This window comes from Anabas testudineus, chromosome 1 (assembly GCF_900324465.2).
Source record: "Anabas testudineus chromosome 1, fAnaTes1.2, whole genome shotgun sequence".
In the NCBI taxonomy this organism is placed as follows: Eukaryota; Metazoa; Chordata; class Actinopteri; order Anabantiformes; family Anabantidae; genus Anabas; species Anabas testudineus.
The window spans coordinates 19,966,568-19,982,973 of record NC_046610.1 but is presented as its reverse complement, the minus strand read 5'-3'; the positions used below and the strand labels follow the sequence as shown (position 1 = coordinate 19,982,973).

Below are 16,406 nucleotides of genomic sequence, written 5' to 3'. Positions count from 1 at the left end.
AACAGAAAGCAGCATTAATAAAGTTAGTGAGTAGCTGCTGAACCTAGTGGAGCTGAAGAGCCAGATATTTCCCTCGGGAGCTGAAAGAAGAGTAAATATTGGACTTAACCTTTGTCAGTTGTGCACAAACATGACTCTAAATGAATGATAATGTGGCTCTGTGTTCACAGGATGTGTAAATAAACATCTCCGTTACCAGCTTTTTAAGTTGATAATAATGTGAATGTAAATGTGTTTAAAGCGTCTCTCCAAACAACCAAGACAAATGATAAATATATGCAGTAAAAACCCACAGCTATGATCAGTTAGTTGGAAATCTAAGATAAAAACATAAACCTAACTGGGAATTTGGAAATTTTGTAACACCTTTACCAAGCTTGAGCGCTAGGTGATGTAATGCCTTCATTCTGGGGTGAACTATTCCTTTAAGATTGGTGGGGTGTCTCCCACACAGCAGTTTCTCTCCGCAGGAAGCTGATACCACCAACAATCAGAATGTAATATTCAACTCAAATGAACTCTCTGTAGTAAGTGGCTGTGATCAGACTTCACACACTCGGCCACTTCTCGCCTTTGTGCTCAGTTCGGAATGTGTTTCGACTTCTGTGATTATAATCACGCCTCATAACGTTAACGCTGACATCCAGCTCATCAAAGTACTCCATAAGATCAGATACACAAAGACATTTGTCTCAGTCATGGATTCTTCTCAGTTTTATCTCACTGTAAATGGAAAATAATTTCAGCCAAATTGAAGACGTCACATTGACATTATCTACACTAAATTATTAGCTGATTTGTAAGGTGAATAGTCATTAATTGTAGCCACACACTCATCATTACAGCACCTGACATTAACCTTGTATTTCCCATAACCAGTAGACTGTTATTTATTGTTAAAATGCAGATTGAACCCTGTTCTATCTCCCATGTCACAGTATACACAAGTTTAAAAAAAAAAACGGTATGTGTATGGGATCTAATTGCTGTATTGAATGTCCCAGGGCCCACACTGCTCACTGCCTTATAGGTGCAGCAATAATACAGCTAAGTGAAGTGGAGTGGACATGGTTAACGAGAGGGACGGCAGCTGCTCAGTCCTTTCTTTAACGTGGTTTATATCAAGGGGCCACACAATCTGGGATCAAATCTGGATAAAATCTCAGTGGGTGTATTTACATACACACTCATATCCTGGCTACGATGTCCTGGAAGTAACATCTAAATGCATCTTATCCATGTGTGCTCTTCACTACAGGTGATCAATTAGAAAAACTAAGTGCAAGCAGCAGAGTTCGTATGGCTGGAAACCAAAACGGTGTTCATGCTCAGTGTCACATCCTTCTTCCTGGTGCCTACATTACCCACCATGCTCTAATTCTTGACAGTTCCTTGTGGAATTCCAGGCGTGTTATGCTAGTAGCTGCAAGAGTGGCCTGGGGAGATCCACACACAGATAAAACTCAAAGCCAGGGATACTAATGTAGCTGTAAACACACTCACTGAATTTAATGCTTGAATTTCTCAGTGAACTTCACGTGACGAATGTTATTATTGTTACATTAAAATACCGGTCAACCGTCTGTGACTTCACACACTGCCCTTATTGATTTTATTACTTCATCCATTTGGACAGATGGCCCATACACTACCCTACCTTTCTATTATACAGGTCCAGAAAAAACTCAGATCCATTACAGTATCCATAGTGTCACGTATCTCTAAAATGCTGTATTATAACCTCACTTCTTCCACTTTAACCTTCCTTCTCATCCCTCTTTCTTTCACCCCCCACAAAGATGCTGTTAGGTCACACGCGAGCATAAAAGACACCTGTGTATCTGAAATTTCCTTTCTGTTGTTTTGTACAGTTTAAGACATCTTGTGTTTTGGGGCGATTTTAGACAGTGTTCCAGACATATGTAGCAACTTTGTGGCCGTCAGACCTGCCGCATATGATTTCTTTGTAAATCTTTAACAGGTATGAGATTTTAGTTTCTCTTTATATCATGATTATATCTGTTTGCTTGTAGTTTGTTGTTTCATTTCATGACATTGTGATTTCTAGTGACTAGGCCATTAGTACACCACACTGGGGAGGCCTCCTCAACCATACACACTACCTCTCCGTCTGCCTACACGGACTCCGACGCTAAAATGCATGAACACAAGCACTTAGGGCGCCAGGTTCCAGCAGGGCAGATTGACAGATTGCAGAACAAAATCTGAACTAAATTTCTCCATGTTTCACTGATGTTCGTGTTTTAAACACAAAGTGACAATTAATTTGTGGCGGTGCTTTTAGTTTGCCAAAGTAGCCTAGATTCAGGCCAGTGTGTTATGTTGGGTCCATGTTTGATTGTTTCTTTATTATGCTATGTTTCTACACTATGCTTCTGAAGCGGCAGCAGCAGCACAGTGCTGTGTTTGAAAAGATGTTACACCAACCTCCTCCTAATGTGAAACCTAACGAGTGTGTTAATCACGTGCCAAAATTTAGCACTGCTTGCCATGTAATTTCCATGTTGATTTGATTATTTACAGCAGGTGCTTGTGTATTATCCAATTATTAGTACAGCCTGTAATTACAATGAAGGAGTGTTGTTCAGATGGCCTCTTTAAGTGCAAGTATGTTATTGTTGTTATTGATAATCACTTGATCTGGGTTTAATTTTGTAAAGTAAAAAATAGTCCAAAACTTTTTTTTAATATAAATGTATATGAATATAATGCTGTAACTTGCAGTCATGGATTAAGAGATTTCTCTTTCACATCAATACAGTAAAAAGAATAAAATCACAGTGAAATTGGTTGTTTTGGTCTTTGTCGCTGTATTTTATGTCCGTCACTGTCAAACCAGTAGGAGGCACTAAAGCCACAAACGAGGATGTAAACTGCACGTAAAAGGAAAGAAGAAGAAGAAGTGCCCAGTGTACTTCCGGTTAGCAGAAATGGCTCAAGGTTCACAGAAGTTTAAAGCTCAGCGGCCAGGAGTCTCCAAAAAACAGCAAAATAAACCGAAAGGACCGAAGAAAGGAGGTATGACCTGAATATGTTGCGTGTCGTTTACTGACTTAGCGAAAGAGGCGTGTCTTCAGTTCAGCTTTAACATCGACATGTGACCCAACCTTAGCTAGCTGTTACCTGGAAACAGCTCAACACGTTGTTGAAGCGACTGTTTACCTTAACATATGTGTCGGAGATCCACCATCCAGCACAGATTACTAGTACAGTCATATTCAATACTCCAAAATATGTAACCAGCAGCTACCTCTGCAGCTAAGTGGTTGTTAAGTTATAAACAGCAAATGGGCAGTGGTGGCTGTGGACGAGACCAACGTGTTTAACCCCACTATTAAACTTGAACGCGCAAATATTTGCTGTTCTTTAATTGTGTATGTCAATGTGACTCCCTGCGTGTCCCACAATTGATTAAAATTGCCAAATTCTACATACATGTTTGATAGTTTCCCCAAGCCTCAAACAAATTGAAGTGACTTAGAAGAACCACTAAAAACAATATGTGTACCTGATGAACTGAGCACATGACACTGTGCTGTAGGGATGAATGTGTGTTATAATATTAATGATAAGCACAGTTGTCTGTGTAAATCAGAGACGGCACCTAATATGAACTGCTGTACTACTTGGTGTACAAACCTTCTCTCTGCATGTTTATGACTTAGTTTGATAAATGGTTAATTATACCATTTGTAATTTTCACAACATTATTTTATTCCTCTTTCAAGGCAGGATCATTGCCCCTAAGAAGGCTCAAGTGGTTCAGCAACAGAAACTGAAGAAGGTGAGTTAAGTGTAAGACAAAGTGACTGAGGCAGGTTGTTTCAGCCCAGCTCTTAAAAGTTAAGCTTGACTGATACTCAACTGTGGTGTGACGTCTTCTGTGGTTCCTTAAAGGGTCTAGAGGTTGCCATCAGGAACAAGATTGAGCAGGAGGTGACCCAGAGGGCCAGCTCCTCCCTCCACAAGCCGCTGAGTGTGGTTAAAGGGCCAGAAGGTAAAGGCAACCCAGGAGCGGCCCGACCAGGAACCAGCTCAAAATAGGACCAGATACACAATAGTACACCTACAGACCTGAATGTGATGGCGTTACAATTCAATGCAATTAAAGTGACGTGTCAGTGAGCTATATGTAATTTATGTCATTTCAAATGTCACCTGGAATTTTTTATTTTTATGTTAAAAAGAAATGAAGACATTAATGAAAGATGTAATAAAAACGAGAGAAGACATTTACACACAAACATCTACTGCGGACACCACAGAACCTTTTATTAGAGGCAGAAGAGACATAAGAAACCTCAGTTTGTATTTTTGTAATTCAAGTTGAAGAGGTTTTTATCATTCACCACACTTTAAAAAAGGGTGATCACTGATCATTTCTATAAATATTAATGATATTTAAGCAATCTTCTATGATCACTGTGGACAAATGAATCCATCCACATCATATACAGACAGGTTTTTCTCTTTAATAAAATTTTATCATCTTTTATTGACCCGTTTTTAAAATTACATAAGTTACATTTGATATATTAAAGATAACATATGAGAAATCAAAAATAATTTTCTGAAATTATTTTATTATCTGCCCAAACATCTTCACTTTCAATTAGCTATTTTTTATGTTTATTTAATGCTGTATTTTGCGATACATGCGATGGCAAGAGAGGAGAAGAGCATCTTTTGCACTCACACTGCAATCAAAACTTGGATTTATATGTTGGTAGCATTAACCTTTAATGTATGTGGTTTCATTCAAAGAGCTGCACATAACCAGAGCAGCGTGACTGTGTATCCTACTGATGCGCTCTGTGACGTTGCACTAAAAGGCCAAGCTAAAGCTGACACATGTCCCAGGTTGTTTGTGCTGAACAAACACCATCATTTATGGAAGTGAGCTTGAATTTTCCCAAGGCCTCAGACTATCCATTGACAAGGTCACACAACACTTTTTAACTCTTTTTTATGTCAACATATACAAGTCTGTCCCTGAGCAAGTCTGGCAGCTACTAAATTGAAAAAATAGAGCTAATAAGTAATAATAAGTGTTCCTGTTTTTGAGGTATTTATTTAAACATTTTGTCGATGTCAATTGTAGCTCGGGCAGCACAGAGACAATGTAGTTGCAGTTATGTGTAGGCTTCATAATTGGGATTTCTATGATTTTTTTTTTTTTGGCTACAACTCATTACGTAACTATAACACCATATATTCTGGATGCAGTTCAGGTAAACACTACCACATGGACCAAAATCACACAATGAGTTAGCTGCAAGATTAAATAGTAAAATAAAATCAAGATGTCAAGCACTACAAATTCCTCAGCTAGTATTTCTGAAGTGGGTATGTGGTAATACATAGTGTGTGTTTAAAAAGCCTTAATGGCCTCCATGCAGTGATGGGAGCGCAGGAACCGGGGAAAGGAGTCTTTAGCCATCAGACTAAAGATTCTCTGCTGGGCCTTGTTGAATGTGTCAGCACATGGAGAGTCGATTACCCTCAACAGAGCCTCACGGGTTTCTGCATCCAGATTCACCTGAAAAGGATAAAGCAGGTTAGTTTAAGCTTCATCCTTTCAATTCATAACACAATATTCAATCTCAGTGCTTTCTGTTTCTGTCATCACTCCACCAACCTCCTGTGGGGCGTCAGGGTTAATAAACTTGCTGCAGATGCTGCTGGCCATGGTCTTCTGCTGGTTTGACGGGGAGACCCTGTAGTCTTCACAGGCCAGCCAGAACTCAAGGTTTTCCTCGCTGAACTCTGAACGCAGGAAAACACGAAACGCCTGCAGACCACCTGGTACAGAGAGACGTACAAACCAAAAGTAGAAAACAATGTGGAAAAATGGGAGAAATTCAGCTTCTCATACCTGTTCAAGTGCACAACTCTGTGGCACAGGTGGGATGGGTCATTGCTTGTTGAAACCTAAGAGCAGCTGTTATATTTGACTATTTCACTGGAAAATGTATAAAAATTAATCCAAAACTGATTGAAGTGTTTATTATTAATATTTTCAATAGTCTTTAGCCAATGTTTGAACACTTTCAGCTGACTGGTTTAAATGTAGAAATAAATTAATATTGTCAAGGCATTGGCAAACGGAGAATGAAATTTGTGCTCCACTCATAAATCAGTATTGATACAGTATATTAGTACATGGATTTATTTGTATATATTTAATACACTGCCCGTCCAAAAAAAGTTCCCACCTGGATTTACCTATTAAGTAAACTGAATAATTACTGCATGGATGCAAGAAGTCTTATTTTGTTAATGTTATATCATTTTCTGTACTAATGTTATTGTAGTAGTACGGTAATTTAGCAGACTTGAAGTTTTCAAGACACTCAAGACTTGTACAGACTTGCAAGATATAAAGCTGCATACCTTTGTTGCCACTGGAGAGCTTATAGTGTTTCAAGGTATCCTACCGGACAAAACAGGGTGTCTGTCTGCAAACTGAAGCTCAGTAGAAGTTGAGTGATACATCAGGATAAGTACACTGACTACACAATGGCTTCAGAGACACAAAATCAGTTTTTGGAGCAGCGCAGTCTGACCCTGGACCCTAAAAGTTATAAAGCCACTGTTACCATTACTTTTTCCACCATCACTTTGCTTAATGGATGTGTTCAAGAAATATGTGAAAGATTATAACTGTAAAAATTTTGTTGGTGAAACATCTCATCCAGAAAACCAGGAAACTGCAAACAGGGACATTATTTCTTCTTGTGATTGTACATATAAACCTGTTCTGCGAGATTAACAAAAGGATTTTTGCCATACCAAGACAAGGGAGACATTTTGACTTGTCAGAAACAGGACAGGATACTAAAACCATTAACAATGGCTCTGTTGTCCTCAAATGTCATGGTAAGTAATACAGTGTGTCAGTGTGATAGTGAACCAGTGTTCAGTGCCAGGATCCTGAAACTGTAGCAGCTAAATAGAATTCAACCATTATTAATTATATGACGTGTATTTTTCCAGCTGTGACATTTAAAATGGGTGTTGCATGTGTTGTTAACGCAATCAACCTAGAAGTGCTGGAAGACAAAGAAAAAACCTTTCTTACTTTTGTTGTTTAGCACAGTTTCCAGATCCTGAAGTGTTTTAACATCCTGAAGCCTGAGAGGAGACACAGGAAAATGAAATGTCAAAATTCAGCTTCTTCATGAACATGGATTTACTGCTTATTCAGGAATCCAGGTGTCATTACTTGAGCTTTTGGTGCGTCTCAGCCAGGTGACTTAACTTCACCCGCATCCCTTTTGCCCTGCATCAACACAAGCATGAGAAATCCCACATGTTCAACACATCACAATAACAACTAATCAGTAATTAAGAAATAACTTGCTCAAAACACGACTACCCAGTTGCATACTTACTTCTCCAGGCATGTGGAGGGCAGGGAGGAGAGCCCCTTGCACATTGGGGTTTGTAGTTTGACAAAACTGGCAAAGGGAAGATGAACACAACAGGCTGTACTGGATGTCCCCCAAGTCTGCTGCTCTTATATACCCCACCTGAGTGCTATCTGATCTGTCAATCTGCTCCCGACCGAGCAGCAGGTGTTTGGGATGGGAGCTGAACAAAGATGAAGGCAGCTGAATGAGCGAGGTGGTGTACGTGTTAATAGGCCATGTAGGGAGATACAATGTGAGTCAGCATATGTGATAGGAAAATGAACACAAGGGGACCTCAAGTGTGAGTGTGTGGTCAGGGATCACTGAGAGTCTCAAAGGTCCGTCATGAACAAAACCCTAGCCTGTCCGGCTGCGTGTGTGTGTGTGTGTGTGTCACAGGAGAATAAAGTGATGAGTGAGCAGCAGGTGGGCTGGCAGCATGGCTGGTGATGAACTGATGAGAACTGCAGGGTGGTGTTTGATGAGAGACCAAACAAACCATGAGATGCAGCAGCTCTTCTTCTTTTCCATGCTGTTTTTCCTCTTGTCATTTCTTTTGAGAGTTTCCTTATTTAAATTATCTTATGTGACTCCCTGAGGTCAAACCACTGCAAATCATGTGAATTGTTTTAATTGTTTATGTGCAGTTATTTCATTTCATAGTGTGGACCCTGATAATCTATGTGTCCAGTAGTGAACTGTCACTTTTACAGTGAACGACACTTGCACTTCTCTTTTCTTGTGAGTAGGAGTGGTGCGCGCTGCAGGAACATGTTACTCAGGGTTTCTGAAATCCACCTTGTGGCCTCAGTTAGTCATCTAGCTCATGCCAGCAGACACAGAACAGGCTTCCTAACACAGTATATGAGCATTCATCAAAAGATCCTGTATGTCTTTAACTGGCTGACACAGGACAGGAGCTCTCGCCACTTTTAGACGCAGCGTGCGGCGGAGTTTCTTCGAGGGGGGACGGCTGCTCCTGATCGCGCTTCCTGCTTCCTCAACAAGAGTCGCAGTGAGATCTACTAGACACCAGCGGTGACCACACAGACCTCCTGGACCTGCAGAACCCACAGGGAGCTGCTTGTTCGCTGTCAAATCCGGTTTCACGACGGGCTCAGGACCCACTGGTCCAGTTGCTGTGGTTCCCGAGTCCCGATCCGCATCTGCCATGGTGGTCTGCAGATAAACACACGCAGTGAGTCTCTACATGTTCTTCACTACAGCTGTGATGTGGTGTAACGAGGGCTGCAGGGTAAAGAACAGTAACATCGCTCCTGTCCGCGGATCAACCTGCGTCTGAGGCTTCTGGCATAAACAAAACATCTGTAATGACCAAACATCTGTTACTAGAGGTGCTGGAGTTGAATCCCACTGATACTGATCCTAGCTGAATGCCTTGGGTTTGTGAAATGATCAAAACAGATAAGAGGGCGGACACAGAAACATTAGTCTGTAGTATGCTGCAAACGAACTGTTTCTGCAAGGTCGCACATTCAGCTGTAATTACAATAAGACCATGTGCAGTAATAGTAAGTACAAAAGTACTACATGCATAGGACTGTAAACCACGTCTGGTTCTTCTCCATGCGTTTGAATCTGCCTGACAGTGGTACACAGTGCATTGATAAATTGGTGGAGGACTTTTTAATGAGCCCTCTAAACCTTTATAGATTCCCCAACTGTCTAGTTAAGGGTTCACAAATCACTGCAGTTAATGTTTAAGTGAACATCTGACACTTCAATAACATGTATTGACTGCCCTGTGTCACGCTGTGGAGACTGAACTGATGTCCTTGTATCACATCAGCTGACTCTGACTGGCAGTTATGGGATCCGAACAGACCTGGTTCTCTTGGGCACACTGCCAGGACAGTGAGTCCCCTGGTCCAGACCGTGAGAGAGAGAAGCGCTGGGCCGAGCTGTTTGATCAGCTGGACCTCAACAAAGATGGACGCATCGACATCCTTGAGCTGCAGACGGGGCTGGCAGGGCGAGGACTTTCCAGTGGCTCTGTGGAGAGGGTAGGACCCCTGCATCACACTCACGTCTGCTGGCTTTCTGGGATATCGTGCAGTGACATGTATGTGAGGTGTGCAAGCTCCGTTGTTTAGAGTATGGCATTTAAAAACGTCATGGTGTCAGAGGTCAGGATTCTCAGTCAGTCCAGATAAGGGTTAGAGTCTGATACAGTGTCACCATCAATCAATCAATAAGTTATCTCTGATCTGTTGTCTACTGAAACAGTGTATGTGTGCGTGTGTGTGTGTGTGTGCACATGCACGTGTGAGAGAAAGAACAAGAGCAGTAGACTACAGGGATTCCCACTGATTACTCCTCTCCATTTCACATCTTTAGGATCTGCTGTGTTTCTGTAGCAGCCACGATCTTCAAAATGCACAGTGTTATTGTGAATACACACAGTCTGTCTGTGTCTGTCTTAGCAAAACGTGTGTTTGTCACAAGTAGTTTTCATTTTTAAAACACAATTACTTTAATTTAATACTAAAAGGTTTCGGTAAGTGTGAGTGTTTACACGCACAGCAAAGGCCAGCACGTTGTCTATTTTGGTACAAGAAGCACGGCTTTGTAAGATGAGAGTGATAACCTTTCTTTCAGCCAGACTCTCTTTATACATGGAGATCAGCGTGCAGAGTGTCAGCCTTTTCTTCTGTAACTTTTGTGTTGGTTTTGTCTCAAGAATTAGCTCCTCTTTTACTTCACACATGAAGCTTCTAGTTATAGGGACAGCTTTTTAAACCTCAGCATTTCAGTAATTGGATCTTCAGTGAAAAATGTGTCTATTTAAAAATTGCTAGACTGCCACCTTGTGTTTAAAATACAGTAGAATACAACTTAAATGTGAAATGAGCAAATTCACCAGAATGAATCAGCAGCAGCAGCCACATATTCAGAATTACCAGAAAGATCATATTTTATTTCTGTGCATGTTCTTTTATTAATGCATAAAAACAAACAGATTTATCTTCACTAACCACTGAGTATATTTATACCATGCACTGTATGTGAAACTAAAGAATTCTCCTTTTTTTGTGTAGGTCATTCCTCAAAAAAACAATATGCTATAGCAGCAGGTGGCAAGATAGGTGTGCATACCTGACCTGCAGGCTTGATCCTGTGGTACTGTGCAGGAGTCTGGGTCACCTCTGTTGTATTTGCACTGAAAGACTCTGCAAACGTTTGCTGTTGTACAATATTAATCATAGTACATGCACTCGTATATCTGGACTTTACACTGTAATTCATGAGGCATCTGCCGTTGTTTACAACTATAATGTTTTATGATCCCTGACCAAATAACTGCCAAATGTTCAGACTGTTTTTTTTTCTTAATTGACGTGGTTGTCTCTGACTGTCCCTGCTTTCAGATCGTGGAGAGCGGCGACACCAACCACGATGGAGTACTTGACTTTGAAGAGTTTACAGAGTATCTGCGCACCAATGAGAAACAGCTCAAACTCATGTTTAGCAGTCTGGACAAGAACAATGACGGTCTGCACCAGTCTCTGATTATACTGTTCAGTTTTTTCATATTGGGATTATTTTAAGAAATCAATCACATTGTCTTTACTCACTTGCTCACTGTGTGTGGGACTGGTTGCAGGAGAGATAGATGCAGCTGAGATCCAACTATCACTACGATCCATCGGTGTGAACATCAGCGTTGAGGATGCCAATAGGATTTTACTAAGGTCTCTTATCAGTTTATTAACATCAAATCACACTTCCTCCCCTGTCAGTCTGTTGAGGTAGTGGTCACAAGTTGGAGTTTTGCAGCTCTGTCAGTCAAATGTTGTGATATTCAGTGACTTTGGATGGCTGTTGGATGGTTTCACTGTTTTAGTTAGAGTAGGTTCTGTATTTGCTACATTTTTTGTTTGTTTTGAAATTAGCTTCAGTTTTGTACATTCAGTTCCTCTGTTGAGTTAGAGTGTGGTAAACCAAGAAGCACCTTATCATACATTCTCATATTTCTAACTCCTCCTTGCTGTTTCCTAAACATTACCTAATTGCTGTTCTGACCTTCACTAGGTTTTTGTTGACTTTTATTTAAAAATAATCAACTATATGCTCTGTGTGTGTTTATCCCTTAATAAAGTATGGACAAGGATGGAACCAGGACTATTGACTGGAATGAGTGGCGAGACTACTTCCTATTCAACTCTCTCAATAATATGGAGGACGTGGCACGCTACTGGAAACATTCACTGGTGAGGTGACACTCACTTAATGCATACACCCCTTGAGCAGCATTGTGTATACGTTTATCTGTCCGTCCTCTCCTTGCTTTATTATGATCATGTCTGACACTCAACTACCACGGCTTCAGTAGATATTGGATATAGGTGAGCAGTTGACAGTCCCAGATGAATTTTCAGAAGAGGAGAAGAAGTCTGGCTATGTTTGGCGCCAGCTGATGGCTGGAGCCATGGCTGGATCTGTATCTCGCACTGGAACAGCCCCTTTGGACCGCCTCAAAGTCTTCCGACAGGTCACGATCTTATCGCTCTGATCCGTCGTACAGTATGTTGTTGATTGATGTGTGAAGTGTTTCTGTTTCAGTCAGTCATCACTGCTCTACATAAAGGGATTTATTGTTTGCTCTTCCAGGTTCATGGCTCAACTCATTTTAAAGGGAACGTGCTGAGCAGTTTTCGGTATATGGTGAAAGAGGGAGGAGTGCAGTCGTTGTGGAGGGGAAATGGAATCAATGTCCTTAAAATTGCCCCAGAGACTGCGATCAAGTTCACAGCCTATGAACAGGTGGATTCACTTTAGAGCTCTTCCAAATCCTTTTTCTATACCTCTGAACATCCCTTCATCTTTGTGCTCTCTTTATCACTCTCCCTATCACTAACCTTTTACTAGTTTTCAGGAATTTAGAAATTTAAATTGTCATTTACGCTGAATATTTTTGTCTCTGTTCAAATCATAATATTGAAAAACAGTTGTTTTCTTGCTGAAGTGTGGTAAACCAAGAAGCACCTTACCAAACCAACTATTCTATCTATTAACCATCTTATCTTACTCTTACGCAAGTACGATGCATGATTACGCATGATCATACAGTTCTTTCAAATTACTCGATATTTACTTTATTCTTTCACTTGCTTTCAAACTCTGCATAGATCAAAAATGTGATGCGTGGTGGTAATGAAACAACAAATCTGAGGGTTCATGAGAGATTTGTTGCCGGCTCTTTGGCTGGAGCTGTAGCTCAGACTGCCATCTACCCAATGGAGGTAATATCAGGGTAATGCAGTACACATATTCATATGGCATCAAGAAATCACACAGTACTTTTTGGTCTGGATAACCAGTGAAATGACTGATTTCCTTTCTCCTTCTGTTTCTCCTCCTTGTTGTTTCTTTTAATCTCTGCTCTGTGTTTTCCCTACAGGTGCTGAAGACCCGTCTCACACTAAGAAAAACAGGCCAGTACTCAGGAATAGCAGACTGTGCCAAACAGATCATACAGAGGGAAGGGGTCACAGCTTTCTACAAGGGCTATATACCAAACTTACTGGGTATAGTCCCGTACGCTGGCATCGACCTGGCTGTCTACGAGGTCAGATACATAAAAGCACACGCCTCTCATGGTGAATGTCTCCTCTGTGTTTTCCTTCTTCTCTCACTCCCTTTTTTTTTCCCAGACTCTGAAGTTTGCCTGGCTGAACAGAAACAGAGGTCTAGACCCAGGGGTCATGGTACTGGTCGGTTGTGGTGCTGTCTCCAGCACTTGTGGGCAGCTGGCAAGTTATCCTCTGGCACTGATCCGCACCCGAATGCAGGCACAAGGTCAGGATAAATGCAGATAAGGGGAAGGGGGATCTGGGAAGGAGTTCACATGCACTAAATAAACCTGGTTACTGTAAATCAGCATACACATGCAGCAGATGAGAAATCTGATTTGTTCTCTTCCTTGGGTTTATTTTGGAAACATGGCTCACAGATTTTAACCGTAGAAAAGACACTGCTTCCTTATTTACAGTGCAAACTGTCTGAGTTAAAGAAATTATTTTATTACACGTCTGCGGTGCACTTTGTGCTGGTTTTTAAATTTGAGTGAGAATATGTGCAGAGGAGGATGAGAAGAGGCAGCACTGCTCCGTTTAATGAGCTCTCTTTTTATCCATCCATCTCTGCTGATAGTGCTGATAGGAGGACAGTGGCGAGTGTCTGTAGCCTTTTTTCTTCACATGCTCTTGCAAAAAGCCGATTCAAAACATGGTTATGCATACACTTGGCAGAGCTCTCCAGAAGAAATCTACCTCTGGAAATTAGGTTTTATTCCCCTGCCCTGATTGTGGAAGCCAGGTTTCCTGTTTAGATGACAGTTAAGAAATCAGCTTTCTCAAGAAAGCAATCTGGTTGTTTAAGTGCATGTAAATACTCTGATTGGCTTAGGTTCCCCAGATCCCTGCTCTCTACACAGAAGGGAAGCACTGTCGACCATGTTGCTCCAAAATCCTCCAAAGATGTTCAGATTAGTTGAGACTTTGTGACCTTGATGGCCACGATGAGTAATTTTAACATTCACTTACTGACCCCTCTTCGGCACAATTTATATTTCTTTACTAATTTCTTCAGTTTATTTGTTTGATTTCACTCCTGTTTACATGTTAAATGAAAGATGTTTGTTTTGTAAACTGTTGAACTGTTAAAAAAGAACCAAAAAGCTCCCAAATAGTTATGTTAACATGCAAAGGATGAAGGTTGAGCATTCTAAGCTTGTGAACAACCTTGTGTAACCTGACATAAGAAATCTCAACTTGAATTCAAGGTGTATTTTCTAGCTTTTTCCAGAGCTTTTAACTCCATCACATGGTCTTCTTCATCAGTACATAAACTGATGACAACTGACCCCACCCCATCTTACGAAGAAGATGAATATTTCCTGAGCTTTCTACTTTAAACTCAATTTGCGATAACGTATGGTGGAGATTCAAAGTGTTTGTATTGGTTTAGACAAAGACTTTTGTCTATGTCCATGGCCTGCTCTTGAAAATGGCCTGTAGTATTTAGACTTTACTGAATTAGTAGCAGAAGGGCCTTCACTTGGAGTGAGATACCAGGATGTGTTGTTAATCTCAGTCATACCTTTTCTCTTCTCACAGCTACAGAAAAAGGAGCCCCTAAACCTTCCATGCTGAAATTGTTTCACAGCATAGTGACCCAGGAGGGTGTGGCTGGACTGTATCGAGGAATTTCCCCCAACCTGCTGAAAGTCATCCCTGCTGTCAGTATGTCCTATGTGGTCTACGAATACACAAGGATAGTCCTGGGAGTGGACATTGAGGGTAGGAAGAGAAAGAAAGGGAAGAAAAAGGATGGATGATTTGGGGGTGGCTTTTATTTACAAGCATGAATGTATCTGTTGCGGATGCCTGAGGAAATCAACTTTATAAATAACCTTTGTGGAAGCCTTACATTTGGATGACTTCACCAGGACTAGCAGCTGCTGTGAAGAGTTTTGAGCATGTTGTATTGCACTGCAGTGCATGCCAGCAGTTGTGTGAAAGCTAAGCAACTAGCCCCTGGCTACTGCATTGACTTGCACAGATGGAAACTTGCATGAACTTGCCTGAGAATGAACAACTAGACATTTTCAGCAAACTTAGGAACAATGTAACATTCCTACAGCATTATTTTTTCTCCTAGGTGGTACTTAGAGAAGAGAAAGCATTCATAGGAAGATTGATCCATATTCCTGTTCTCTAAGTGACGGGATCCTGAAGTTCTGCACAGTAGTGACTTTACAGAATCAGGATTTAAATTGACATGTCTTAAACAAATACTGTATTATAAATGCTAAAGTACAGCAATAACAGCTGGTAATCACTCACTTTAATTCTTGAATGACACTGAAATAGAGAATGGAGAGAGCAACCGAAGATGTTCTCTACTACTGATTTTTAGATATTTTATAGAAGTGAATCTGCCAAAGCCATATGAAGAAGGAGAGAGGCTTCATGATAACCTCTCCTGCTAAACGCCAACGTTTCAAGAGTGTTTCTATATAAAGAGGTGTCTGTTTTCTCCTATGTGAAAAACACTACAGGGTCCAGAGCTACTAAGTATTTTATAAGCTGTATGTGCACAGTGTGCAGGTTTAACTTTAACTCTGTATCATGAAACAATAAGACATTGGATGAGAAGCCAAACAACATTTTAGTGTGTCAGTATTTATTATGGGATGTGCAGATAAATTCTTGCATTGAGGTGCTTTTGTTAAATAAATGCCATTGAGCTTTTAAACTAAAAACTGGAGTTTGCTATTTTATGTCACAATTATTGAAAAGTTGGGACTTTTATAAAAAATTCAGTAAGAAATAAAATCTGTAATTTGTTAATTCACTTGAACTATTATTTATCTGACAAAGAATTTCAGTGTTTTCACTGACCAACTTAATCTTATTTTGTAAGGGTAAGCTAATTTAGGGTTTGATGCCTGAAAAACACTAAAAACAGTTAGGACAAAGGAATGCTTAACACTTATATCACCTTTACTTTCAATTTCACTTTTAAATTGTTTGGGACCTGAGGATAATTGTTACAGTTTTAATAGTGGATTGGTCTATTCTTGCTGGATAGAAGACGTGGTCACTAACAGTGGTTTTCTGAACCAGGTCTACTCCTGAGCCCGTGTGGCTACATTCAACCCTATGTGGCAAAGTTTGCAGTGCAACCTGAGGGGTTAAAGGTCATGTACAATCAACAGTGGTTTCTGCCCTTGGCATTTACAGACTGAGATTTCCATGGAGTTCCTGAACTTTTTCACAATCTTATAAACTGTAGATGGTAAAAAAAACTAAATTCTTTGTAATGTTTTGTTGAATAATATTCTTTTTGAATTGATTGACAATGTTCTGTCAAGGTTTGGCACTAAGGAGTGAGCCATAATCAAACTTTGTTTGCAAGAACTGGGCCTTCAGTGGAGGCTCCTCTTAT

The 16,406-nt window shown here is 40.6% G+C and overlaps 3 protein-coding genes across 6 annotated transcripts; 2 read left to right on the top strand and 1 right to left on the bottom strand.

Moving 5' to 3' along the window:
- The first annotated feature begins 2,895 nt into the window (after window positions 1-2,895).
- c1h19orf53 (chromosome 1 C19orf53 homolog) lies at window positions 2,896-4,146 on the top strand. The gene is made up of 3 exons (XM_026359942.1): window positions 2,896-3,039; window positions 3,750-3,805; window positions 3,919-4,146. Exons 1-3 carry the CDS (start codon window positions 2,952-2,954, stop codon window positions 4,063-4,065), a joined length of 291 nt encoding a protein of 96 aa, XP_026215727.1. The 5' UTR covers window positions 2,896-2,951; the 3' UTR covers window positions 4,066-4,146.
- Window positions 4,147-4,267: 121 nt separating this feature from the next.
- si:ch211-196h16.12 (regulator of G-protein signaling 5) lies at window positions 4,268-7,568 on the bottom strand. Its single transcript, XM_026359941.1, has 5 exons — window positions 7,416-7,568; window positions 7,247-7,303; window positions 7,103-7,155; window positions 5,660-5,823; window positions 4,268-5,560 (listed from the first exon to the last, which is right to left on the bottom strand). The coding sequence occupies exons 1-5, from the start codon at window positions 7,457-7,459 to the stop codon at window positions 5,393-5,395; spliced, it is 486 nt and encodes a 161-aa protein (XP_026215726.1). The 5' UTR covers window positions 7,460-7,568; the 3' UTR covers window positions 4,268-5,392.
- On the top strand, window positions 5,851-15,756 carry LOC113162008 (calcium-binding mitochondrial carrier protein SCaMC-3-like). 4 transcript variants are annotated; one of them, XM_026359938.1, is made up of 12 exons: window positions 5,851-6,900; window positions 8,346-8,631; window positions 9,244-9,457; window positions 10,823-10,946; window positions 11,059-11,146; window positions 11,554-11,665; window positions 11,788-11,946; window positions 12,066-12,218; window positions 12,584-12,697; window positions 12,856-13,023; window positions 13,109-13,253; window positions 14,573-15,755. In XM_026359938.1, the coding sequence occupies exons 3-12, from the start codon at window positions 9,263-9,265 to the stop codon at window positions 14,791-14,793; spliced, it is 1,479 nt and encodes a 492-aa protein (XP_026215723.1). In that variant the 5' UTR covers window positions 5,851-6,900; window positions 8,346-8,631; window positions 9,244-9,262; the 3' UTR covers window positions 14,794-15,755. The 4 variants fall into 4 exon arrangements, with proteins under 4 accessions (XP_026215723.1, XP_026215722.1, XP_026215724.1 ...); XM_026359937.1 differs by lacking the exon at window positions 5,851-6,900 and having other exon boundaries at window positions 8,180-8,631; XM_026359939.1 differs by lacking the exons at window positions 5,851-6,900; window positions 8,346-8,631 and having other exon boundaries at window positions 9,394-9,525; window positions 14,573-15,756.
- Window positions 15,757-16,406: the final 650 nt, after the last annotated feature.

Excerpts from the sequence above, each read along its gene's own strand:
- c1h19orf53 (XM_026359942.1), top strand. The coding sequence starts at position 2,952 with ATGGCTCAAGGTTCACAGAAGTTTAAAGCTCAGCGGCCAGGAGTCTCC. Across the intron at positions 3,040-3,749 it reads GAAAGGACCGAAGAAAGGAG|GCAGGATCATTGCCCCTAAG; the intron begins GTATGACCTGAA and ends TCCTCTTTCAAG. Across the intron at positions 3,806-3,918 it reads AGCAACAGAAACTGAAGAAG|GGTCTAGAGGTTGCCATCAG; the intron begins GTGAGTTAAGTG and ends GGTTCCTTAAAG.
- LOC113162008 (XM_026359938.1), top strand. The coding sequence starts at position 9,263 with ATGGGATCCGAACAGACCTGGTTCTCTTGGGCACACTGCCAGGACAGT. Across the intron at positions 10,947-11,058 it reads TCTGGACAAGAACAATGACG|GAGAGATAGATGCAGCTGAG; the intron begins GTCTGCACCAGT and ends GACTGGTTGCAG. Across the intron at positions 11,666-11,787 it reads GCTACTGGAAACATTCACTG|ATATTGGATATAGGTGAGCA; the intron begins GTGAGGTGACAC and ends CGGCTTCAGTAG.
- si:ch211-196h16.12 (XM_026359941.1), bottom strand. The coding sequence starts at position 7,459 with ATGTGCAAGGGGCTCTCCTCCCTGCCCTCCACATGCCTGGAGAA. Across the intron at positions 5,824-7,102 it reads AACTGTGCTAAACAACAAAA|GTGGTCTGCAGGCGTTTCGT; the intron begins GTAAGAAAGGTT and ends TCTCTGTACCAG. Across the intron at positions 5,561-5,659 it reads ACCCTGACGCCCCACAGGAG|GTGAATCTGGATGCAGAAAC; the intron begins GTTGGTGGAGTG and ends TATCCTTTTCAG.